At 41.4% G+C, this 27,786-nt stretch overlaps 1 protein-coding gene and 2 long non-coding RNA genes across 3 annotated transcripts in view; 1 reads left to right on the plus strand and 2 right to left on the minus strand.

Annotated features, from left to right (window-relative positions):
* The window catches only part of LOC119917406 (inactive pancreatic lipase-related protein 1-like), a 66,129-nt gene that overhangs the window by 9,877 nt on the left and 28,466 nt on the right, over positions 1 to 27,786 (plus strand). The window contains exon 4 of the mRNA XM_038737723.1: positions 26,177 to 26,296. Within this exon, the coding sequence (XP_038593651.1) occupies positions 26,177 to 26,296 (120 nt within the window). The remainder of the gene's footprint in view (positions 1 to 26,176; positions 26,297 to 27,786) is intronic.
* Positions 2,286 to 3,717, minus strand: LOC119917408. The gene is made up of 2 exons (XR_005447273.1): positions 2,666 to 3,717; positions 2,286 to 2,572 (listed from the first exon to the last, which is right to left on the minus strand). It is a non-coding gene; the product is annotated as an uncharacterized LOC119917408 (long non-coding RNA).
* Positions 16,880 to 27,786, minus strand: part of LOC119917407 — a 32,241-nt gene continuing 21,334 nt past the window's right edge. The window contains exon 3 of the long non-coding RNA XR_005447272.1: positions 16,880 to 21,109. This is a non-coding gene — a long non-coding RNA (uncharacterized LOC119917407). The remainder of the gene's footprint in view (positions 21,110 to 27,786) is intronic.

A 27,786-nucleotide genomic window follows, 5' to 3' on the forward strand; every position in this document is an offset into this window, starting at 1 on the left:
TCACCTATGGCCGTAAGGGCGCACTCTACTCGAGGCATGGCGGCCTCTAGGGCCCTCCTCGTAGGGGCTTCGCTCCAGGATTTGTGTGAGGCAGCTGGCTGGGCCACTCCTCACACTTTCATCCGGTTTTACAGTCTGGACCTTCCTTCTGCACCCGGCACCCGTGCGCTCTCCTCTTAGTCGTGCCTAAGGCATTTACTGCACGCTGGGGGGGGCAGGCGGAGGCTTCGGCGTGGAATAGTGGGTATTCTCGTTCCCATAGTGTCGTCACCGACGCAGTTCGAGTTCCCTCGAAGGGGAGAACGAGAAGGGGAACGAGACACTGCGTCGGTCTGCCACACCTCGCCCCGCCTGGAGTGCCTTGCTTCATAGCAAAGAGCTAATGTGTCTGGTGTGCCGGTGTGCTTATATACGCCTCCAGTTACGCCGTCACACGCTACCGTTCTAGCAACGCCAATAGGATTGGAGTAGTTTCATTCTTGATTTCAGCCCTGCCACGCCCAGAGGCGTTCCCATAGTGTCGTCACCGACGCAGTGTCTCGAACCCTTGTTACATACGTAATCCGAGACGTTCCCACCAAGAGCAGCACTAGGCAACAGAGGCAAGGAAAAACTTCCTTTTAAGAGGCAGAAACCTTGAGCAGAACCATGGTTCAGGGTGGGCTGCCATCTGCCTTGGGGGTGAAGGGAGAGAGAGAGAGAGAGAGAGAGAGAGAGAGAGAGAGAGAGAGAGAGAATTGATTTTTCAAAAAATCATTAATCATCTTAAAAAACATACAACACTACACAATTTGTCACCATGTACAACATCATCTTATATATAAGTAAATAACACCAATTTAAAATGCTATAGCAGCGGGATCAAACATTCTTCAAAAAGTGTGCAAACTGCAGTTTCTCATCAGCAACCACACCCAACATGCTATTATGACACCATATTAGCTTAAAAGATTCAAGATCTTTCATTACTTTATAAAAATGAAAATCAAATAACATTCGAGACCTCACAAGAATTGAAAAAAACATTATACAGTCATCACTAGACAATTGCTCAATTTTATTCTTACGACTAGCATAAATTGCGATCTTTCTTTGTCCAAGTAGGAGTTTATCAGTTGACATTTGAAACGCAGCTTCCTCACATATTTATAACAAAATAAAAGTCTTCATTGAAAAGTTTTCATTAATACAAACAAGAAGTGACTGTAAAACAACAAATAGAGGCTTTAGCCTCTCACACTGCATGAAGGCATGAAACACAGTCCCCCTCAATGAACAAAAAGGGCACCCTTGACCCACAACAGGATTCAACACAGAAACAAAAGCATTAACTGCAATTTCTCCATGCAGAATTCTCTATTGTAAATCCCCAGTTTTTTTTTTATTAACAATGACTTGTATAGTGCTCGCCACTGTGGTCTTGTGGTCTTCCCCCATATGCAAAACAGAACGTCGGTGTGTATCTACCCTCCTGACCAGAGACTTTTTGTTTAAAGACTTTACACAGAGTTTATATAAAGCTTTGCCATTTGCCCGATTTGGCCCTACTAATACCAAGTTATCAAAACACTAGATTACAACATTAGATTAGGAAAAGTGTCTTTACAGATGATGTCCATAGCTGAACCATAAATTAAAGACTCCTTAACCAGTACAGTGACCAAGCACATCTTTTTCGGTGTATAGTTACAAGCGATCAAACTTTAAAAAGATTACGATAAAACACAGGGATTTTACTGAGATTCATCTGCTTTGAATCCATCCAAAACAAAGTTCTGTCCAGTCCCAGTCCATCAAAAGTCTGTAAAATGGCACAAGCCACAGATTTCCAATTAGAATCCACTGATCCTATGAGAAGACGCTGCACAAACAACTGTTCTGCTTTGTAAATGCACCAGTCTATTCCCACTGTCTTCTTTAGGTAGATACAAAACACTCTGTGGAACCCAGTGTAGATTATCCCAGAAAGAATTGACTGTATCTTTGACAGCAGTTGTACTGGAGGATCCACACAAGCCAGCCAATGCCAGAGGGAGGATGCTACCAAATTGTTGATAATAAGAATTATAAGAATTTCCATTTTTCAAGCCGGCCCTTTAATATTTCAACAACCCCTTCAAAATTCTTCTGGATGTATGTTTCATTCCCCCAAAAACTCCAAGATATTTAAAACCACTCCAATTTAAACCAACTGGAAAATTTGGCTCTCCACTTGACCATTTCCCAATCAGCATAGCTACACTTTTTTGTAACGATGGGAGACAGAACGGACCCAAACGCAACGCTGAGGGTTAGAAAAAGAGGTTTATTGAGGAGAAGGGGGTTCGAGGCGAGGGCGGGTGGAAGGAGGAGAAGAGGCTGACGAGGACACGGGGAACCGAGAAGCTGGAGGAATGGAGGGCACTTAGGCTGGAGGCTTGAGGGAGGCTGGCAGACGGATAGGAGAAGGCGCGGAGACTGGGGTCCAGGCGGGGTGCGGGAGGAGAAGCCGGAGGGCGTCGTGGAGGCGGCGAGAGGAGGAGGCAGGCGAGCGAGCCCGGCTGGCCGAGCTGGGAGGCAGAGGTGAGTGAACCTGGCAGGGGGAAACAGAGAGACAGGGTTAGTAGGCAATGGGGACGTGAAGCAAGAGGGAATTTTAGAAAGAGCCAGAACGAAGCGGCGACACCAGGTCAGGAGCTGCGACAATCGAGCGAGGGTGGAGTGGAAAGCCGGGGTAGATATACTGGTTGTGATGAGGCTGATGGCTGGCAGGTGCGGCGGCTGGGGATGGAGGTTAACGAGGTGCAGGTGTGGGTAGCCAGCCAGGCTCCGGAGCAGGGAGGGAGAGAGTACACAGAGAGAGAGAGAGAGAGAGGGCACTGGAGAAACCAGACTGTGAGGGAAAGGAGAAACAGGACACCCGCCAACAGCCGGGCTGCCACCGTGACACTTTTTAACCAGTGTACTTTCGACTTTAAAGGAAATTATTTTAAAATCATCATTTTTTACATAATATTTATATCCCTCTGCTCACTAACCAGCACAGCAACATCATCAGCATAGGCTGACAAATGAAATACATTTTCACACTCGGGAATTTTCACCCCAATTAATTTCTGTCTCAGTTTTACCAAAAGGGACTCAATTGCCAAAGTGTACAACATGGCAGACAACGCACATCCCTGTCTGACCCCTCTATGGACTTTGAAAGGAACAAGTCACCATTACCCTTAAGTATACTTTCTATGTCACAATAAAGAACTCTAATTTTGTTAATAAAATTGGGCCAAAAGCCAAAAGCTGCAAGAGTACCCCACAAATAATTGTGTTCAACTCTGTCAAAAGCTTTTTCTTGATCAATAGACACCAGACCAAATTCCATGTTGAACAAATGACTCATATCTAAAATATCTCTGATGAAAGAAATATTATTCTGAAGAAGCCTACCCGGCACACAGTAGGTCTGGTCAGGGTGGATTACCAGGCCCAAACACTCCACTCAGTCTGTTGGCTAAGGGCCCGTGTCCACCAAAGCGTTTTTTCAAAGTAGAACATTTTTCAACTCTCGGCAACCGGAAAAAAACGTTCAGCGCGGAAAAGACGCTCAAAGCCTCGTCACGCTGCTGACATTTTCATCTCATCACGCCTGGATTATTGCAACAGCCTTTTCACTTGTTTAACCCAAAAATCTACTGATCGACTCCAGACTGTCCAGAACTCAGCTGCCAGGCTTTTAACCAGAACAAAGAAATATGACCACATTACTCCTATTTTAGCTTCATTACACTGGCTCCCAGTATGTTTTAGAATTGACTTTAAAATTCTATTGATCACTTTTAAAGCTCTTCATGGCCTCTCGCCTTGTTATATTTCTGACCTTTTAGTCCCATACGCACCAGCAGGTACCTTGAGATCCTCGGGCAGAGGTCTGTTGTCTGTTCCAGAGTCTCGACTGAAAACTAAAGGGGACAGAGCGTTTGCTGTCAGGGCCCCGAGGCTCTGGAACAGCCTGCCCGAGGAAATCAGGTCGGCTGAGTCAGTGAACTCTTTTAAGTCCCTTCTTAAAACATACTTTTATAGGAGAGCTTTTCCCGATCTTATTTGACTTTATTTTATACCTTTTATTTTATTGTATTTTACTAATTATAGATTTTTATATTAAATTTTCATGCTCTTATCTTTTTTTTGTATTATTCTTTACACTTGTTAAAGCACTTTGTAACTTGTTTTTGAAAAGTGCTCTACAAATAAGGATTATTATTATTATTATTATTTTTACCAGCTTGGAAAAACGCGGCACTCCCATTGCAATGAATAGAAAATAGACGCTGGCATCAGAAAAAAATGGTCTCCATGATCTTATATTGTTCAAGTCCCCTTTTTTGGGGATCAGAGTGAGCACTGCTCTTCGACAGCTCAGAGGCAACTGCCCCCCTCCAAGGCTGTCACTAAGAACAGTTAACACATCTGCACCTACTTCCAGCCAAAAAGACTTGTAAAAGTCCACAGGTAGGCCATTTTGATGGTGCATCCATCAGCTCCACACTCTGAAAGCGGGACCTGACCAGAGCTCCCTGTGCCTTATTACCTAACAGGTCAGTCAATAACTTCATTTTAGCTTTAAAATTTTCAGTGTATGTCTGATTGCCAGTTTGTTCTGCTAAATTTTGCAATTCAATTATTTCTTCCTCTAATTTTTTCATTGAACGAGTTAGATCTCTTGTGACACTGAACGTATAGTCCTGGCACAATTGCTTTATTTGTACCTTAGTAAAATCCCACCATTGTTGCAGTGACTGAAAAGATGATTTTCTGGTTCTAAAATCATTCCAAAAGTGTCTAATCACCTCTCTAAAATGATCAGATAAGAAATTCGTATTAAAATGCCAGTAAGCACTTTTTAACTTAACAGACCTTAAAGACAAAGACCAAAAAACCAAACTACGATCTGAAAAACCATCTGGAATTATAGAGCAACTCCTAAAAAGACTAAGTTGGTGTTTAAAACCATAAAATCTGTCAAGTCTAGCCAAAGACAGCATATTATTCTAAGAATGAGTCCATGTATACTGTCTCTGGGCACTGTGAAAATTGCTCCAGATGTCAACAATTTCATTTGAATTTATTACCTCTATGAGGCATCTACGTGAAGGCATATGTGGCTCTACATGATGCCTGTCTATTGTATGTTCAGTGCAGTTAAAGTCTCCACCCAGGAGCAAAATATCCCCAGAATGACAATTACATACAGCATCCTTTAAGGTATTTATTGGCAAATTTGGGGCATAAACACAAAAAAACGATTTTCAAACTGGGCTCTGACCTTTAGAAGCCGACCCTTTACTATGTCCTCAACCTGATAGGAAATAGGAGTAAAAGATCAGGGGGAAAAAACTGCAACTCCACCACTAGTGGATGTATTGTGACTCAAAATAGACTCTCTAATAGAGTCCGTGTGTGTTTCTTGAGCAAAGAGTACATCAAATCTATTCTGCCTAATTGTTTCAAATAAAACAGCTCGCTTGCTTCATTCTCTGGAGATTTGTAACTACACTATCATCATGAGACATGGGGAATGCTTGCTTCAACATTAAACCTCTCCACTATTCAACACAACATTAAGCTTGGTCAGTATTTTTTTAAGACTGTAAACCCCCTGATCAGTAAAACTGCTCTCCCTCATGAAAGATCTTGTTTTCATAATGAACTGATCCACATAAGGGAAATAATCATCAATATGGACATTTCTAGCATGTTTTTTTTCCTTTCAAATACGATTTTAATTCGTCCACGCTATACTTGCGCCTGACAAACCCACTTAGCGGTAAGGTGCAGGTAAGAGAAATCACTCTCACTCTTGTTATCTGTTCCGCGCTAATCCAGAGCAACACCCTTCTTAACATTTACACCGGGAGGTTTCTTTTATGAGGTACTTTGAAAACACTTTCCGCTGTTTCCATAGAAGTTTCATTGTCATCCTGTGAAGCCAGAAACTGAACGCCACCAGCAACAGAATCATTACAAAACTGCGAGTTATTTTCCAGCTCAGCATTGTCCACAATATTTTCCCCAACTGATGAGGAAGAACTACGTTCTTCATTTACAGGTTTATCCTTCGGGTTTGCCTCCTTCATCCCTTTCAGTAAACCTGAGACCCCTGCACCTGCTGCTTTCCTTAAGTTGGCCTCCCTCCGCCTCGGCTGCCCCCCCCATACTGGAGGTACCGGGTGCTTCATCCCCAGCATTAGGTGCTCCAGTTCCTGCAGACTGCTCTTCTCATTAAACCTCCCACCGTTTTTACTATGTTTTGATTTAGGAAGTTGTCCACATTTACAATGTCAAATCCAAATCTTCTTTGTATCATTTAATGTCATGTCCACAAATTGCTGGAAAGACACCATGTGTTTAGAGAGAGGAAGAACAGGTGTAAAAACGCCATCAATCACAACTCCACTTACAATCAGTTAATTTGCAAAATCAACCATTCTCAAAAACAAAACAATCGAATTATTCATGCGGGGTGCTGACATAATGACATCCTTCAACCAAACTACACTCCTCCACACTGGCAGTCGATGCAATTTTTACAGCATGACGCCGCGTGAGCTACTCAAAATTCTCCATACCTGGGGCAGGCATGCTTCCAGCAAACACTGGAAACAGATGCCCTGGTAAACGCAATCCACCAAAGAAAAAAAACCCTAGGTGCTACTAACTTTAGAAAATGAAACCATAAACTTCTAAAAAAAGAAAAACCATAAAGGTATAAAAATAGAAATGATAGAAACAAAGAACACGTTACTGACACTGCACAGTCTATGCATTGCACTCCACACTCACTCCATACTCACACTTCCGCTCACAGAAAGAGAGAGAGGGAGGGGCAGCCTACACAATATATACACACAGAGGTACAGACAGTAAAGGTGATGTTGCTATAGACTGGATGAATAATGGTACAGATATTTACAATAGTGTTAATGATAATAATCGTAATGTTAATGATTATAATTACAATAATAACAATAGGACTAGTAACAATAGTTGTTGTAGCAGAGGGTGTCGAGCAGGAACACGGGGGCAGCAGGTGACTCGCAACCACAGATCCAAACTCCACAGCTCCAGAGCCAGAAACACCTGCAGGAAGTGATAGGAGAAGAGAGGAGAGAGACGAGAAAGCACAAGACTACCAGAAAGGGGAGAAGTCGAGTTAGTAACATGCAATAATGGGATAAGGTTGCATACAGAGGGAGAGAAAGTAGAGGAGAGAGGAGCTCAGTGCATCATAGGAAATCCCCCGGCAGTCTAGGCCTATAGCAGCATAACTAAGGGATGGTTCAGGACTCACCTGAGCCAGCCCTAACTATAAGCTTTATCAAAGAGGAAAGTCTTAAGCCTACTTTTAAATGTGGAGATGGTGTCTGCCTCCTGAACCCAAACTGGAACCTGGTTCCACAGGAGAGGAGCTTGATAGTTGAACGCTCTGGCTCCTAGTCTACTTTTGGAGACTCTAGGAACCACAAGTAACCCTGCATTCTGGGAGCGCAGTGCTCTGGTGGGGTAGTAAGGTACTATGAGCTCTTGAAGATAAGATGGTGCCTGACCATTAAGAGCTTTGTATGTGAGAAGAATGATTTTAAATTATATTCTGGATTTTACTGGAAGCCAATGCAGAGAAGCTAATACTTGTCAGTCTACTTTTAATATACTTATCAGATATATACTTGGCTTATACTGACAAGTATACAGAAAAGTCTAAGTATATTTGGCATATACTTGTACTTAATCTTTTGATCAAGATATACTAAAGAAAAGTATACTTTCCTTATACAGAAAGTTTAAGTACACTTGGCTTGTAGGTCTTGCGGTAGAGTAGCCTATTAAATACTTTTTACACACATTGGCTTCTTTGAGGTAATACGCCAGCATGTTTTACATACCATCTTACAAATTTACATGCTCAAGTTTATGGTAACAGGCCAGCTTTAGGGTGGAACAGCTTAGAGTAAATAGCGCGTGTGTGGACGTGAACCTGATCTTTTATGTACAGTGTTATTAACCCACACAGAAACAGATAAATATTTGGCTGATTTTAATGACAATTCTTTTATGATGTGAAAAGAGCCATTAGCCATTTCCAATTTATTATATACATATAGTACATATATGTAGTCTTTTACAAAATCCTCACAAAACATCAAGTAGCAAGTCTCTTTATATAATAGGCCTACATAAATCATTGGCTACAACATAGGATATGACTCGTCTCATGACCCTTTTAGTCCCATACATTAAGCTGACATCAAAATGTGCTTTTTCCTCACTTCTGGTTCCAGTTCAATTACCTGACACTAAATTGGCTAAATGCTGCATTTAAAACTTTAAAACACTGGTGCGCCATCACAATTCCAAATTAGCGTCAAGTCATCTTTTCCAAGAACGCCACATAAAATTTTTTATACTCTTCACCAGACTGTATGTCAGAGATAACCCCAAAGGTTCTAGTTTTTTCATTAAGACTGACACCATGTTCTTGCAGAAGTTGCTTAATCTGTGCATACAGAGGCAACACAAGTATATAGAAGCCATTCTTTATGTTTGCACTGGCATCAAACACTGTGTTGCAAGAGTCACATTAAAAGGGACAGTCTGCGTTAATGCCAAGGTATTTTAAACAGCTCTCACAATAAAAGTGAACTTCAAATTTAGATGAACTTCCAAATTCTTTGTAGAAAATGTAATGTGAAGATGGTTTCAGACCTGGAAAAATTATATTAAACATTTCCAGTAAGTGAGTAAGTGCTTTGCTGGTTAAATTATGCCGCAACAGATAGGACATCAGCATCAATACACTTTCTCCTTTTGAAAGAGGTGTACCAAGATACAAGGGCTGATCACCAGTATCTGGTGAAAAATTCCAAATTCCATTGTTGTTGAGAAGTCATGTTTAAGGCTTACTGCTAAACAAAATGCTTGTTTTTGGTCCAACAATTGGATAAACACCGACTTTTTATGAGGAAAATGCAAAAGAATACTGCAATACACCAGAGGAGAAAAAAGAGGAAAAAGAAGGATAAAGAAAGAGAAAGAAGGAAAAGAGATACAGTTTAAAGAAGGAGCTCAGAAAACAGAGTTCAGAAACAGAGTATCAAACTGAAGAGAAACAAACAAGGAGAGAACAAAAACCAACGAAGAAGAGGATAGAAGGACTCAAGCAAGTGACAGCAAACTACTGGACACTGAATTCAGTAAGTTTTTGCATTTATTACTATAAAACAAGTCCCAACTGAAGCTAATAGCTAACAAGCTAACTCAGGACTGTGGTTACCTAGCAACGGCATCATAAAAGCAGTAGTGCTGTTTTAAACAGAACATCAAAAACTGTTTCATGATGTCTACACACTCTGAAACCATTGACTACCCCCCAGCTATCAAAAGCAAAACTGCAAGAGGAAAATAGAAACAAACAATACTTCGAGAAAGACCAGAAATCCTGTTCCTTGACCACTATAAAGATGGAAGATCCTGCAATTTAATCTTCTGGACTGGTCTCTTTACCCAGCAATAAAGAGGCATTTGTAATGGATGGAAAATAAGTGTACTGGAAGAAAATGACTCTGACACCAGCAGAATAACAGTAAACCTGTTCAAAAATGGAACTTCCACGATAGGAGCCATTATTCCCCTCATATTTCAAAATCTATGTTTTGTCCCCCCCACTTTTCTCTGGTGATTTCGGAGTTGGCTAGGCAAGAAGGTTTACTATGAGTGGCTAGTCAATCAATCATTCCACATCAGACATAATTAAACGGTTGAAATGCGGACAAAAAACGTGTAAGTTAGGCCTATAGAAAACATCCGACACAACGCAAAGGAGATGCTGAAAAGTTAAGGGAGAAAAAATACGAGTTTGCTGAAGGCAGCTAAGTGCCTCAATATTACAGACTTTTCTACTGTGCTGCTGTTATTACAACCTACCTGAAGACAGCAGTGAGGGTGCCTGCAGCAGGGTGGAGAATAACTTGTTACAAGTAACTTAACGCAAATTTGCTAAAATAAATAAATAAAAATAAGTCATTGCCTTTTCACGTTCCCTTATTATTTATATTTTTACTCTTTAATCCAATATTTTCTTTGGACTAGTAATCTACTCTTAATTTCGCTACATTTTCAATTCATAATTTAACCAGTCTGTGATCTGCATTTTGATTCATTAACCGAAATGAGCTTTCATCCAGGCTGTGTGCGCTCGGTTACGCAGAAGAGCCCGGTGTAATTTGCTCCTCCTGATCCCAGTCACCCCCCACTTTCACTTGACTATTTTATGGAGGACTTGACACTTATTAAGGACTAGGTGTAAGATTTAGGTTGTAACTTATGTCTACGTTGGACGTATTTCAGCTGGTGCAACCCTTAAGTTAGAAATTACGTTCAAACTAGGCTAAGTTTGAACTTACACATAGTTGGTGCAACCCAGTGCTGGACATCATAAGAGAACACTTCTCCCAGATGGAAATAGAACCGGTACAGATCAGAGAGCAGCTGCACCTACCTCTCCTACTGTCAGTGACTTCCAGGCCAAGAAAGAACTGGACAGTGTCAACTCACAACAGAGAGTTTCAGCAAGAACTAGCTCGTCAGAGAAGACAGCTGGATCATCTCAGTGAGGAGGTGAAGGAACTTAGGAAGGACAGAGACAACTGCAGAACTGAGTTGGCTATACTGAGAGAAGAGCTACAGGACAGGGAGGCGGACCGCCTGTGCCCACCTCTCAGATCCAGACCACATCCAGCCAAACTCCCACTACATCTGCTGAAGGACAACACAGCCCTTTCCTCGAAGACCTGGTGCAGACTCTAATCCCCCCCTTACCATCCAGCTGCCTCCATACACACATCCCAAGCCAAGACACCAGTCACAACCTTGAACCTGTCCAAGGCCCGGCCTCTAGCCAGCCTCCAGCCAGCCTCCAGCCAGGAGCTCTAGACCTGAAACCACCACCACAGCTCCATTCAAACCCAACGTGTTCTTGGCCCACCACCCAACCTTCCACCTGGACTGCCTGTATGATAACATACACCTACACAGAAATACAGTCCCCACCCTTGCTAGGACCCTGAACGATGTTGCTCTTGGAAGGAGCCTTACTACCACTCCAAGGGGTAACCACACAACGCAGACCCCACGCAGACCTCCAGGACCTCCTAGACCTTCAAGACCATCTAGACTTCCACCATGCATCCATCCCCAAATCCAAATCCACTGCGTCACCAACATCACAACCCACAGCCCACTTAACAGCCAACACAACACTGGCCTCTGATACCTAGCCAGAAAGCCCCCCAGCCTGGAGGTCCTATACCCCCCTCATCCCAGCGGCAGAACCAAGACTGCAGGAGCAGCAGCCTATTGGACTGAACTATGCTGCAGCGGTGAGAAGAGCCACAGCCCCGCCCCCCTCTGGTGAACTCAAAGACATATTACACATGCTAAACCTGCTCTGCTCTTGCCTCATATAGCTACATGGTGGAAGAGCAGAGACCTCTTAAAGACATCATAATAATTCATAGTTTAGCATGTTGGATATCATTTTAAATGAATAGTAATATAAGGACAATTCTTAACAGTATTTCACACATGAAACACTCTAAAATGTCACTCAAAGTTTAATATTTTATTCATTTACCTACAATATTATTTTCCTCTTTTTACACTTTTCTCTTTTTGTTTGTTACCAGTATTATTTTTTAATATCTAGTTTGTCTAATTTATAATATAATAACGGATTACACTTGGAGATGAAATCGTTTACAATAACATGTTGGAACATTCAAGATCTGAGATCATGAGCTTTTGATTTAAAGAGCAAAAATTCAGATTTTAATAGAGAGTTAAAAGACTGACATAGTTTTACAGGAGACATGGTGCAGAGAAGATGTTTCCACTGGTCCTCATGGCTACACTGAGATTGTTATACCATCAACAAAAAAATCCCACAATAACCCAAACCCAGAGATTCAGGAGGCATGATTATATGGTGTAAATCAGAACTGAGCCAGTCCATCACAGTAATTAAAAAAGAAGCTTATATATGGTTGAAAAATAACAAACAGATGATTTGTGCTGATCAGCATGTCTACATGTGTGCCATCTATTTACCTCCAGAATCCTTCAGAATACCTTCAGAATCCCCCTACTATAACACAGATATTTTCTCTATTCTTGAGGAGGAAGTTAACAATTATAAAACCATGGGAAATGTATTACTCTGTGGGAACGCTCAAACAGGGGAAAGAGCTGCCACTATGAACACCCAGGGAGTCAAACACTTACCTGGAAGCACCTGCTTCCCCCTCCCTGAACGTCCTGCTAGAAAGAGTTTTGACAAGCTTACTAATACATGTCGTATGCAGCTTTTACAGCTCTGCTGTATGCTGGGTCTGTACATAGTCAACGGCAGGCTACGAGGGGACTCTCTAGGTCGCTACACTCACAGCTCAGCTCTTGGCAGTAGTACGGTAGATTATTTCATTACAGATCTAGAGCCAATGTCTCTCAGAGCTTTCACAGTCTGCCCCCTCTCACCCCTCTCAGACTACAGCAAAATCACTATCCATCTGAAAAGGGCTCAGTCTTAGTCTGGGGCCCCTAATGCCTGTGAACTGTTTAACAGCACATACTCATACAGATGGACCCCAGACAGCATGGGGACGTACCAAAAGGCACTGGAAAATCAAAACTTACATGATTTAACTGATTTATTTTTAACTGAAACATTTCCCCAGAATAATTCATCATTTGGCTTTATTGTCTAATTTGAAAGCCCCCAAACCAAAACCTCAACAAATGAACAATAACAAATGGTTTGACACTGAATGCAAAAACCTAAGGAAAACTTTAAGCAAATTATCAAATGGAAAGCACAGGGACCCAGATAACCACAACATACGCTGTCAATATGAGGCCACTCTGAAACAATACAAGTACACCCTAAAAACTAAGAACGAACAACACAGCAAGAACCAGCTCTGTGAAATTGGTCAGTGGTTCGCTGTCGATGGTGATAGTGCCGTCGGTCTGAGGGCCACATTCGAGGTATTCATGTTTGATGTTAAGGCGCATGCCGTTCTCGGATAGTCAATCTTTCCACGCTTGTGCCTGAGCTTGTAGGGCCGGCCTTTTCCAGGTCCAGGAAGACCATGTGCACCGTCTTGTTCTTCTCCTGGTGCTTCTCCATCAGCAACCGGGCAGCATGGATGGTGTCGGTGGTTCCACAACCCTTGACAAAGCCACATTGGTTCAGGGTGATTGTGATCTCATAGTTCATAGTGTGGCACAGTAGTCGGATTGGCCGATAATCTGTGCACTCGGTGGCGTCCCCCTTGCCCTTCCAGATGGGCACTGTGGTGCTCGTTGTCCAGGCCTGGGGGGTGTTGGGTCGGAAATAAGGACAGGCTGGGCTAGTGGAAGACCTGGTCCCTACCCTAACCAACTTATTTAACTCAGTAAAAATTACTCTATTAGCCTTCTTCTTTAGTTAAAAACTGCATAGTCAAAGACTTCACTGGAGACGGTCAAGAGTCGGTGCCAAAGAGTTTATTCCAATAAAGGACAAGTAAACCTGAGTAACATCCCTGCAGGTCTCAGGATGGAAATGAGCTGGTGTTCAGCGAACCTCGCCTTATATTCACCTTAAACTCCACCTTCCAGGTGGGCGTTACACTTGGTCTCCACCTACAGTGTTCGCTGACCACTCCCTTCTAATGGTGAATTTCTTATCCTCTCCTGCCATCTAGTGGCCGTTGTTACATACTGTTTTACCAATTTAACCCTTTCACTAATGTCAAAATTACCACTTTTAGTTATTCAGCATAATTATTGTTAAAAATATAAAGAAGGATAAATTGTAACATTACTGGACTATAAATTCACCAATATGTTTCAACTTCAGTCTCACCGTATTTTTTTAAAAGTTATACAGGCATTATTTGACACTATTAAAACTTAAACACTTACAATTGTATTTTTAAAAAAAATTAATAAGGAATAACAAACTTGATAAACGTATAACATAATTCAACATATCAAACATGAATATGCCGTGTCTCATAGCTACTTCGGCAATAAGAAATGAAGAATTCCCACACCTGCTCAAGCTTAGTTTCTTGCAGTACAAAGCCTAGCTTCTAGCTGTAACTTGCAGTACCTTGCAGCACCAGTTGACATCATTCACAATGTGTCATGATCTCATTCTTGGCCACAGTTTGCCATGATCTCATTCCTGGCGTACGTGACTTGTAGCAGGTACCTTGCTACCACTGTGTATGTTACAGTAGGCTAGGTTTTGCCTACTCTGCCTGAGCGGCTGCTCTGCTCATGTAGGCACATTGAAAAGGCACAAGTTCATGAATTACACAGAATATATTCCTTTAAGTCTTAAGAATAAAATACTAGTTGACTTAAACACTTACTAGTCAAACCTTACATTGAAAGAATGACATTAGTGGTCAACACCTTTACCCAGTGAGACCACTGCACTAATGCACTTCTGATTAATAACAGCACCTCTAGGATATTGATAACGAGTAGAATAAAATAAACAATGGATTTATTCAACAGGGGGGGTTGTCTTCGGCCGTGACCCGATTAAAGAGGGCTGCGAGGTATGCAGTTCCGCGGTCACCCATAATCTTCCACACTTCAGCTGGGATGTCGTCTGGTCCCGTGGCTTTCCCATTTTTCATTTTCTTCAGTGCGAAACGAACTTCCGCAGTGGTAATCGGCGTGACGGGCCCGGGGACAGGGTCCACAGGTGGTATGAGCAGGTGTGGGAATTCTTCATTTCTTATTGCCGAAGTAGTTTGACCAGCGTTGAAAGATGTCCTGGGGGTCTCGCAGGACCTGCCCATCCGCCCCCTTGATTTGCACAACGTGGTTGATGTCAACATCTTGTTTTGCTCTGTGTCGGGCCTTGGCGAGTCGGTAGATGTTGTTGGTTTCGAGCTGGTCGTACAGGTGCCGGTAGTGCTGGCTTTTCGCAGAGGCCACCGCCCTCTTCGCCGCCGATTTCAGCATGCGGTATTGGGCGAAGTCTTCAGGCGTCCACGATCACCACCAGGTTCTGAAGGCCAGCTTCTTTGTTTTTATTGCTTTTTGTACCTCCTCATTCCACCACCATACTTGTTTGTTGATGTATTTTCTACCAGGTTTCGTTGAACCAACGGCGTCCTCCGCAATTTTGTGTACACACCATCTCGGACCACAACTCTTCCACTGGCTGGTCAGTGTTCACTGACAGCAAGTTGAACGCGGCCACCAGCTACTCCTTATGTTAAAAATGGTATCATCATGACCTATGATTACCCTAGATTACCCTGTAACAGAACAAGAATTAACAGATGTCATCCAGTCCCTGAAAGGAAAGAAGGCTTGTGGTATTGATGGAATCCTCAACGAAATGATCAAATACTCAGACCATAAAATCAGATTGGCTATACTAAAACTATTCAATACTATTCTAGCAACTGGAACTTTTCCATACATCTGGAACAAATTTTTAATAACCCCAAAACATAAATCCGGAGATAAATATGACCCAAATAACTAAAGAGGAATATGTGTAACCAGTAACCTGAAAAATATTCTGCAACATCATTAATAAACGACTTGTCAACTTTCTTGATGACCACAATATTCTGCATAAATGCCAAATTGTTTTTTGCCAAATTGCCGCACAACGGACCATATATTTACCCTCCAGACCACCTGCCTCATCCTGAGATCTGAGGTCTGCTGTATGCAGATGACTTAGTGTTGCTTTCACCTACTAAAGAAGGTTTGCAGCAGCACCTTAATCTCCTGCAGAGATTCTGTCAGACCTGGTCCCTGACAGTAAACACAGGTAAGACTAAGATAATGATCTTTTAGAAACAATACAGAAATCAGGTTACACGCAATTTCGTTTTAGACACCACTAAATTACAACATACAAAAAACTACACTTACCTTGGCCTTAATATTACATATATGGGACAAAACAATCAGAATCTTTCCATACCGAGTTCTGTAAGATTATCCTGCAGGTGCAGAGAAAAACACCAAATAACCTGTGCAGAGCACTTACTAAAAATACAGAAAAGATCAATAAAATTTTACAATCACTTAAAATCAGCTAACCCCCAGACGTACCATCACAAAGCTCTAACATACCAGGAGCTAAAACCAGAGAAGAGTTCCCTCAGCCAGCTGGTCCTGAGGCTCTCTCTGCAGTAACAAGTCCCCAACAACCTCAGGACAGCAACGCCAACTCAAGCAGACCAAACCAAATTATCAACAAGCACAAAGAAAAATATATTGAATACTGGAAAGAAACGACCAAAACACAAAGTAAATTCCAATGTTATCTGACCCTAAAAAGAGAATTCACACTGGCACATTACCTGAGCACAATAAAATGTCCTAAACTAAGAAAAATGTTGACAACATACAGACTGAGTGAACAGCCTGGCCATAGAAAAGGGTGCCACAGACAGAGCTGGCTACCACAAGAGGAGAGACTCTGCTCCCAGTGTGACACAGGGCAGGTAGAGACAGAGCTGCACTTTCTAACCTCATGCCCTAAAGAAACACTAAGACAAAAACACTTTGTAAACATTTCCCAAATATACCCCTAATTCAAATTTATATCAGACACACAGAAACTATTTACTGGGAGAAATGCCCAAATATCAAATAATTACTGCAAAATATGTCTCCTCATGCCATGAAGTGAGGACAACCAGTGGAAACTTAGACTGATAAATAATTGTACAAATTTTCAAATTATTATTATTTTGATTGCTACTGATTATTTTATTATTTTTTAATCAATTAATTATTTATTTATTTTTTTGGTCTATTAATACACACACACACACACACACACACACACGTTTACGGTATTATCTATTTATTTTAATGTTTTATTTTAATTGTTTTTATCACGCACACACACGCTTACTGTTTTATTTATTTAAAAAGCTGTAAAAATTCGAGCAGCACAACTATCAGGACTATCAATCCAGCATATTGTCTTTTATTCTAGAAAATGTAATTTTTCTAGAAATGCTTGACGTGGATTTTAACAAAATTGATAATAATTTCATCATATCCTACAGAGCTGCAAATCCCAAAGAAAGAGTAGCTACCTGTGTGTACCTGTGTGTTCAACTTTTGTAGAGCTTAATTACCCATGCATGATATGACATGAGTCCTAATGGTGCCGAAATATCCTTACTAGTTTCTTTGTGCTGTCCTGGGTTAGTAATACAGAATACTGCATTTGTATTTGTCCATTTACTTTCATATCCTGCCAAAACAGTTCTCACAATAACACTTTTGGTACATACTGTACAACACAGACAAAGCAGATTAGTGTATAAATAACAAGTCCAGTTCCCTTTTTTTGTGCAATCATAATTATTTTGCTAGTATCTCTGCTGAATGTTGGCGCAAGGCTGCTATTCTGGCATAATTTATTTTGCAATGTCTGTCATTCTTCATTATGTGAATTTATATATAAGCAAAGTTATCCTGATAGACAAGCACTAAGTTACAACTGTGTAACTGGCTTTGAGAATTACAAATAACAGAAATAAAAGTGGTTCAAAGTTACTTACCTTCGCATTCCATCTGTTCTCCTTGGAAGTGCTTCTGTGCCGCGCAAGTATCTTAAGGTCCTAGACGTTTTGCCATTACTTCGCGTGTTGTAGGCCTACACGGTTGTAACGTTACACAACTGCTATCAACATCAAACTCGACCGAGAGGTAGCTAGCTCAAAGAGTACAAAAGCAAGCTAATAATCTCCGGCTTGCTGAATCGCAAAATGCTTTCGATACAGTCGGGCACCTCTCACAATAGTAGGCTGTGCAATCCGTTTGCGTTCGCGTGCATCTCATCTGACTGTCAGCATCTTTGATGTCAACCGTTCGCGGCTGCCAAAAAAATTGATTGAAGACCAGCAAATGATCACAGAGTGCTCTAGACTGGAGGATGAAGATGGATGGATAAAAGTTAAAGTGGAACAAAGGCAGAAAAAGAAAGATGGTCCAGCCTTTTTTCCTGCTAAAGCTTGGGGTAAGTTTGCTAGCAGTTGTCTTAATCTGTCACCTAGCATAATGGTTAGCTTCAAGCATTAGCATAATTTAGTTTGTTCTGTGAACAAATAATTTTAAATATTGGGTAATTTAACATTAAGTTGCCAACAAGCTGTTTGTACCCAGTAGTAGGTTCATATCACAGTTTGCAATGCTGTCAGAGCCGCTACGACATTTGACCAGAAAGGACACACTGTTCAACTTTGGACCAGAATGGAAAAAAACATTTTAAGCTTTAAAGGATGAGCTAGCCAGAGCTGGTACCCTAGCCTACTTTGACAAAGAAGCACCAACAAAGGTAACTGCAGATGCAAGTCCTGTAGGTGTAGGAGCAGTACTGGTGCAGGACCAGAGGGGAGAGATGGTACCTGTGTGCTATGTTTGCTGCAGCCTGAGCGGAGGTACTCTCAGACAGAGCGTGAAGCCTTAGCTCTGGTGTGGGCTTGTGAGAGGCTACATCCATATCTGTATGGCAGGAAGTTTGATCTAGTCACAGATCATAAACCATTGGAAGTTATATACAGTCAACGATCCAAACCATGTGCACGCATTGACAACCATATGACTTCAGAGTAGTGCACATACCTGGTAAACAGAACATAGCAGACCAGCTGTCACGGCTGCTAGGAAATACAGAAAAAAAGGAGGTACACAAACATGAATTAGAAGAGTATGTGAGGTTCGTGGCCATAAGTGCTACACCCAAAGCATTAACTACCTGAGAGGTGGAGGAGACCTCTGCTACTGACCCGGTACTAGTGGAGGTAGGGCAGGGCTATCACAGATGGACACTTTGAGAACTGTAAATCATTCGCACCAATTGCGAATTAACTGTGTATAGTGGGATACATAGTCCTACGAGGAAATCACATAGTGCTGCCACAAAATCTACAAGCACGAGCGCTTGTGCTAGCTCATGAAGGACATTTGGAATAGTGGGAACCAAACAACACCTCAGAACCAAGGTTTGGTGGCCTGGCATGGATAAAGCACAACCACAGAAAATGTCATTGACAGTCTTGAGTCAATCTTCAGCAGACATGGACTACCAATCACCTGCAAATCAGACAATGGACCGCAGTTCAAATCTGACTTGTTCAGGGAATACTGTGAAAATAATGGACAGTCAGACATGTGAGGATGACACCAAAATGGGCTCAAGGAAATAGAGAAGTAGAGCGCCAAAATTCATGGCAGATGAAAAGAATAAAGATTGCCCAAGCAGGAGGACTGAACTGGAAACTTGAACTAAGAAAGTATGTGACTATGTAGAGGAGCACTGAACATGCCACCACAAGAAAAAGCCCTGCTGAGCTGCTCTTGAATCGAAAAATGAGGGGAAAGTTGCCAGATATCTGTGAAAGGAAAGGCAAAATTATATGCTGATGAACAGAGGGGAGCTCATTACTCAAAGGTGGACATTGGAGACGCGGTACTCATACAGCAGGACAAAGTGGACAAGTTCACCATATGATTCAAAGCATCACCATATAAAGTTGTCGTAAAGACAGGAAATCAAGTTGTGGTCGAATCTCTGGGAGCACGTTATAGAGAAACACCACACATGTGAAAAGAGATGAGACTAACCAGCCAAATGAAATGCACAGTACACAGGAGAAAACACCAGGACCGGAGGAAAGTGTACTTATTACAGACACAAACATTCAGATACAACCCCAGGATATGGAAACATCAGAACAATAGCCAGACCTCAGAGGGTTAAAAGGGCACCTGACAGACTTCATGATTTTGTGTTGAAGTGATGTGTATTATGTTATATATGGTTGACGAGAGAAGTGGTAAGGTGGTTGCTAAGCCAAAGATAATAGGTGTTATAGAAAGGAAAACAAAAAGGTAATAACCACTTGTGTACGATACGGTACAGTGTTTGTTTAAGTGGATAAGTTTATTTCCAAGAAAAGACAGGATGTCATGAATTGGTTTAGAGATGCCATGTGTCTAGTGAAACAGGAAGTAATGGGGGGAGATAGCGGGAAGACGTGGTTGTGGGATGGCAATAGCCTGTGTTCAGACAATAAAGCAAGTAAACGCAGAAGCTCCATGTGTTGATTACATTCAGGATATACCAGCTAATTCAGTATTAAGTTAGGTACTCAACACGGCTGTTAGTACTCACTATCTAGCTACCACGTCAATATCGGATGGGTTTAAAAAGACTTATTTTGATTCAGTAACTAACAATTAGCTAACATAAAGTTAGCTAACTGTTAGTAAAGTTAGCTAACAGGTAGCTGTGGTAACACCTGCGGTAACATTGGGCAAAGCTAAAAACAGGCTGATACACATTTTTCTGTTACCATCAGTTACACTACACAAATGTAAATTTTGTGTTAGGCTCATAATATGTACGTTGTTTTGCATGTTAGAGCTTCCACGGTGACAGCAATATTGTCTCTGATGAGGACTGCACTCCAGAGCCAAGCACAGACCGGGACAGAACCGGGGTCGAAGCAAGCAGAGGTGGGGGGGGGGGGGGGGGGGAGCCAGGGTCCGAGGAAGAAGAGGCAGGGGAGGACGAGGTGCAAGCCAAGATATACAACTGTTATCCTGATCCACTAGAACAATACAGAGGTTTAATCCTAGCAGGGTGTAAGATAATGATAATGTCACCAACTGACACAGTGCTAATCCATTGTGTGGATGAATACCTGTACATTGTTTTATTCCCAGGAGGGTAGAGAAAATACAAAGGATATTTTTTCCTGTTCTAGATAATATTTTAATTATTTTTTAAATAAAACATTGAAAATGATAAATGCCTTTTCTTTACACTTGCAGCATGAACAATCAAGCAACTATATTTATGTCTATCTTATGTCTCCAATAATGACATCCAAATGTCACTTGTGAAATGTCATCTTTTCTCCTGACTGGTCTGTGGACATGGTGGTTGTAATCCAGGTCAGCCAGCATGGTCCGATCAGTGTATACTGGTAAGAAGTACAGGGTGTTAGACTCCAAATCTGCAGGTGACCTGAGGGCACAGTAGAAATAAAACACACAGTATTTTTTACTTCTGCTAAAATAAATAATGGCATGACAGCACCAATTACAGTAAAAGGTTTTCACACAATATGTTTAGCTATGTACAATGTCAAACTATATAATAAATAGCTTATACGAAACACAGATACTTGGGGACCTTTAGCCAGCGTTGTTTGTGTACACTAACATTGAAATGTCTTTCTCATAACTACAAAAACACAGCTACATCACCACATTTGTAAAATGTCTTGTTCAAATATATAACAGCATATACAGTCAAACAACACTTGCAGACACAAGATAGTATTAAACACAAACAGATTAGATACAAGGTAAAGATAAGTGTAAACATATTATAACAATAAACCTAGGTGGTGAATAACTAAACCGGCGGAGACATTGTCTTACCTGATGTTAGCATCGGCAAACACAGCTCTTGGCTGCACACAGGTCTCAGCTGCGCTGCCGTTTTCCAACTTAGAACTGCAGCTACAAATAATTCATGGCTCGCTACACCAGCCTACACTCGTAGCTACCATTAGCTGTATGCTAATTGCTATGTAGGTAGCTACCGTTGCAGCTGAAATACTGTCAATCCTCATCAAAAACTCAGATATTGAACAGTTAAATGTCTTTGATAACTGAATAGTTATAAGTCAGCTGGCTGAGGACACCACTCTGTTTATTAAAAATGTTGAGCAGGTTCCAGAGGCTACTGAAACTATAGACTCATTCTCAAAAGCATCTGGGTTACTGAACCTGAAAAAGTGTGAGCTGTTATCTATACATGACTGCCACCTCAAGGCAGCATATGGTATCCCTATTAAAACTGCAGTCAAATACTTGGGTATACATACTGTACTGTAAAGATACTAAATTGAGTGAAACATTAAATGGATGGAACAAAATGGATGAATGTAAATCAAGATTAGATAGATGGTTAAATAGAGATCTTTCTCTGGTTGGTCGCATTTATATAACCAAAATGGAAAGCCTTTCAAGATGCATTTACCCAGCCTTTTCTCTGTCTATCCCCAACAAAACCATCAATACTTTAAACTTTGATTACATCTGCAAAAGAAAACCCCATTATCTGAAAAGAGCGACTATAGTGAAACCTTAAAGACTAAATGGTTAAGATGCTTTCTAGCAAACAGTAGAAGCTTCTGGTATCGTGTCTCCAGGGAATTGTTTAAAAAGAAATTGGAGGTATTCAGTTACTTTTACGCTGTGATTTTGATGTTGCAAAACTTTCTAGAAAACTGTCTGCATTTCATTCACAAGTTCGGTTATATTGGAAATTTTGTACAAACACAATTTTACTCCCCATGATGTACCCATCTGGAAATGCATATTCATTCTCTTTAGAAATAAGTCCCTGTATTTCAGTGAATGGAAGGAAAAGAACATTTGGTGTGTCACACATTTACTGGACAACTATGGAAATGTTTTATCTTTTGAAGATTTTGGTACAAAATTAATTTTCAGTGCAATCGTAAACATTATGATATGGTTGTTCAAAGCGTCCCATCTGCCTTCCTTTTAATGGCAAGAAATGCACTACCTCATATGTTCAACCCCCCTCTTCTTCCTTCATTGATGATCGCTGGTCACCAGTTCTGTAGTAAGACTTTGCAAAACAAAGTGTTGCGTGATCTTTCTTCTTTGAAGAAACTACGCACAGATTTCTTAAAGTTACCTTTATCACCAAAAGCTAAAGAGCTTCACTTTAAAGTATTTAATGACATATATCCTTCAAGAACTCCTCTCACATAGATTTAACTTTGATCCAACTAACTGTATATTCTGTGATGAGGACATAGAGACCATGGAACATTTGTTTTTCTTCTGCCCTTACAGTAATACATTCTGGTGTGATAATGTATGATTGGCCTTATCTCCAGTCTTTCTCCAGTTTCACTAGAGATAACATCACATTTGGAATTATAATGAAGGACAAAAACTATGATCTGCTTTTAAACACTAATTATCTTGGGTAAATTTTTTATCCACAAAATGTATAAAAACACAGACTCTATTGTCTTCAAGAAAGAATTTGCATTGTACTACAAGTCCCTGTTGTTCATGAAGAAGAAAACAGCAAAAAAAACTTTAAATTAACTGAAGCCCCATAACTGGTGTTTTATTACTCTCTTTATCTTCTCCCTAAAGCTGTTTTTGTCATCTTACGTGCTCCATTTCCTTTTAGCACTAATATTTTTGTTAATGAAAAAAAAAAAAAAGTAGGTAGCTACCCTTAGCTGTGTGCTATTTGCTAAGTAGGTACATTGGCTAGCAATGAAAAGTAACAAATTCCCATCAAAATTAAAAAAGCCAGATTACCTGTCCAGCTGAAATAAAGTGTAACTTTTCAGTCCCTTGGGGTACCTCAGTGGTCACCATCGTGGAAAAGCCACGCAGATATTACCTCCAGTCTGACCGCTTTGCTCGTCAGGTCTGAGAGAGATGAGCGGGTGCGTGCATGTGGGCAGCTCCTGTAGCAGGAGGGCTGGTAGCCATGGTAGCAAGGGAGAGTGACAGTCACCCAGCCAATCAACCAGTGGCTTTGTTTATTGCAGCCCTGAGAGGACTACAGACAGACGATTTTTATACTCTTTTTCAGAGCACCTAACTTTAATATGTATTGGTGTATAAAGACAGTTTCAACAAATATGACAAAAAGTGTTTTAGAAACAACTTGCCTACCCTGCCTTTAATTTGTTTAATAAGTTGCAGGTTTTTACTAATCAATGTAGCGACCCCCTTACTCTTACTAGATCCTACACTATAAAACACATCCAACCCAACATACACGGAATTTTTCAAATTCCATGGCAGTCGTGTGTTTCTTGTAAAAAGACCACATCATGTTCATTTCTTTTAAGACTGGACATACCTAAACTATGCACATTCCAACTCCCCTTAAAGTCCGTCTAGCGGAAATCCGAACATCCGTGATCTGTATACAATCCTCCACGCTCTGCTACCAATATCTAGTCCAAACCAGTGGCTCAGGAGGTAGAGCGGGTTGGCTGTTAATCGGAAGGTCGGCTGTTCAATCCCTGGCTCCCCCTGGTTGCGTGTCGAAGTGTCCTTGGGCAAGATACTGAACCCTGAATTGCCCCTGGCGGCTATTCCGCCAGTGTATGAGTGAGTGTGACTGGTGAATGCAGATGTAGTGTAAAAGCGCTTTGAGTAGTCGAAAAGACTAGAAAGGCGCTATACAAGTACGGAGCATTTACATTTATATTAGCAGCAGTCAACACCAAGAGAAAATAAAAAAAGATAAACAAAAGAACAAGGCAGAATTGTAAGTCCCACTTAAAGCAGGAGGCTGCACATTGTGGCCAGAAACTCACTCCATAGAATCTATCAAGGCTATGACTTCCCGGGGGCATTCAAATGTCTTAACTTCATCTTTGGTATCGATCTTCAGCTTGGCAGGATACATCATCCTGAACATCACCTCTTGGTCATGCAGAATTTTCTTGCACTTCTTAAATCTGTCACGTTTCGCCTGTGTGGCTCTGGAGTAGTCCGGAAACAGCATTATATTATTATTTCAAGTCAAAGTCAGTTTGCCTTTGTTTCTTGACCCACGCAGCACCAGGTCCCTGTCAGAGGATCTTAAAAACTTTGCCAGTATGGGTCTGGGTCTGTCTCCTATCCTGGGCTGCTGGCTGGTGTGCATGTTTGATCTCACATCTCCAGCAAATCCACAAGCAGCTCCTCTAGAAACTTAACTGCATCTCCTCCTTCTTTGCCCTTGGGAATGCCCACAAAACAAATATTGTTGCGTCTCAAGCGATTTTCCATGTCTTCTATTTTCTCCTAGAGTAGCTCTACCTTTTTCTTGCTAGCTGGTGGATTAGCTTGACATTCTTTTTCGGCTGATTCCAGGTAGTCCTCGCGCTTTTCCACCTCATCTATTCTGGTGATTAAGGTGGAGAGTTTTGTCTCCACAAAGGGAGTAGTACAGTGAATTTTGGCGAGGCCTTCCATGTCGCCTGAGATTTTCGTTAATGACGCATAGATATTTCCTCTGCTATGTTATGAGACTATTGCGAGTGCAGATGTCTTTTAATATTCCCACAGCCCGATGACTTTAAGACTTTCAACATTTTAGAATTCCGCAATGTTTCTCCCCCAAACTAAACACAAATTTCCCTGTTATATATCTCTAAGAGGATAAATGTAGCAAAGCGATGCAGAGTTTTCTACTAAGCAGCCATCTACTGGCCTTACGTCACGTGACTCCTCTGTGTTAAGGATTTTCTGAGATAGTTATGAAGTAGATATAGCCAACCTGCAACAAGTGGTTCATCGCAGCATAGAAGTAGTCAATTCCTGTTGCCAGTAGGTGGCGCTATGTATAGGTGACTATGAGTGAATATTGACTTGTAGATGTGTTGAGGGCGGGGCGCTTACCAAGCATGTAAAGTTTGGTGCAGTTGTGAGCATGTACACTGAAGTTACACAACTTCCTGTTTCATGGTGAATCATCGATTTTCGATGCCATGCCATGGGCATGCCGTCTGACGAAAACTCAGCCTGGGTCTGGACATGATACACGTACCACAGAAATTTTGTACACATAGGTGAAACTTTGGCCGGGGGCTGCACTGTAGGGGCCCCTTTTACCACTCCCATGCGCAACAACCATAAATACATCTTGTTTGTGCACGTTAAAGCAGCAAATTTCATCATTCTGTACAAAAATATCAAACATTTGTGACCTTGCTGAGGTGAGGCAGACTGACAGTAAGACAAAGAAGGTTTTTGGTTCTGCAAAGACCACAACTTTGGAAGATACCCACTTTATTTGTCTAACTCAGACTGCTGAAGCCTCATATTAACTTGAGCTTAACTTTAGAATTCTTTTTTGGATTTTGTTCCCCACACATTGAAATCTTTTTGTGGCCAATCTAAACAGACAGAACAATTACAGCAGCCAATAACGCTTTTAATATAGGCATGTAAGTATTGTATTAAGACAGATTTGCAAACATGTGACTTATTACTGTATTCATTATTTCTTTTCTATTGAAACCATCAGGAGATTAAGACTCACCAAAGCATCCAGTCATCAAACTACAATGGGATCAGAAAGACTCAGTTCATTATTCCTGGTTATCTGGAAAAAGGAGATGAGGACTGGCCACAGGAGATGTGTAAGGTAAGAAGACACAGTAGTGGAAAAACAAGCAAACTCAACAAAACAAACAAACCAGAACAAACTGACTAGAGAATTGAAGATGAAAATCTACAATGGACAAAAGGGGAACAGTGAATGTGTGTATGTGTATATGCAAGCAGCGTTGGGCGGGGCCTCGCACGTGTAGCGCGTTGAGGTGTGAGGCCGCCATCTTGCAGATTCTGGAGCTCTGCTGGTGAGGGTGTGAATTTGCTATGCGCTTCAGACGCTGCACAAAGGTGTTAATCATCACTTCCTGTGTCCCGTTTGTAGCGCTACATAGCACTTCTCACTACGACTATAACTGTACATGTAGATGTGTTTTGGGGCAGGGCTGTCATCAAGCAAGTAAAGTTTGGCGCAGATGTGAGCATATGCACTGAAGTTACAACAACTTCTTCTTTCAAGGCGAATCAATTGTGGATGCCACGCCATTCCACGAAACTCACCGTTTGTACAACTTTTAATCCTCAATGGCTTTAGAGTAGACAGAGAAAATCTGAAGTCAGTCGGTCTAATTCTCTAGGAGGAGTTTTTTAAATTACGGAGTGTGTAAAAAATCCAAAAATGACCATAAAATTCAAAATGGCTGACTTCCTGTTGGGTTTAGGCATTGCTCCAAGAGGCTTTTTGATATGTCTGGACATGATACATGTGCCAAAGAAATTTCATACATAGGTGAAATGTGCCACGGGGGATGCTTCGTTAAAGGTCACTTCCTGTTGCCAGCAGGTGGCGCTATGACTTTGAGTGAATATTGGCATGTACATGTGTTCAGGGCAGGACTCTTTGGTAATGAAAATTTGGTACAGATCTGACCTTGTACAGTCAAGTTACAACAACTTCCTGTGTTGTGGCGAAGTGTGGAACTTTGCCACCGATCTACCCTCACCCTATTAACTGCAAACTCACAAGTTTTACATCATGGCTTCATCAATGTGTTAAGGGTTTTCTGGGACAGTTCTGAAGTTGATATGTCCAACCTGCTAGGAGTAGTATATTACAGCGTAAAACGTGTCATTTCCTGTTGCCAGCAGGTGGCGCTATGACTTTGAGTGAATACTGGCATATAGATGCGTTCAGGGCGGGACTATTGTCATACTTATCAAATTTGGTGCAGATGTGAGCATGTGTACTGAAGTTATAACAACTTCCTGTTTCATGGCGAATCATATACTATAGATACTTGACAACATGCCACGGGCACAGTGGTCGACTGGTAATAACCATTTGAATAACTTTTAATCGTCAATGGGTTTAGAGTACACAGTGAAAATTTGAAGTTGATCGGACTAAATCCCTAGGAGGAGTTTGTACAAAGTGTGTAAATCGCCAAAAATGAACATTACATCCAAAATGGCCGACTTCCTGCTGGGTTTAGGGCATCGCTCCAAGAGGCTTTTTTGTCAAGGAGTGAGGCGGCCGCGTTGCAGATTCTGGAGCCCTGCCGTGCGGCTGTGAATTTGCTATGC

Source organism: Micropterus salmoides, unplaced genomic scaffold, assembly GCF_014851395.1.
Source record: "Micropterus salmoides isolate LMB-PRFRI ecotype aquatic unplaced genomic scaffold, ASM1485139v1 Ms_hic_scaffold_22, whole genome shotgun sequence".
Taxonomy (NCBI): Eukaryota; Metazoa; Chordata; class Actinopteri; order Centrarchiformes; family Centrarchidae; genus Micropterus; species Micropterus salmoides.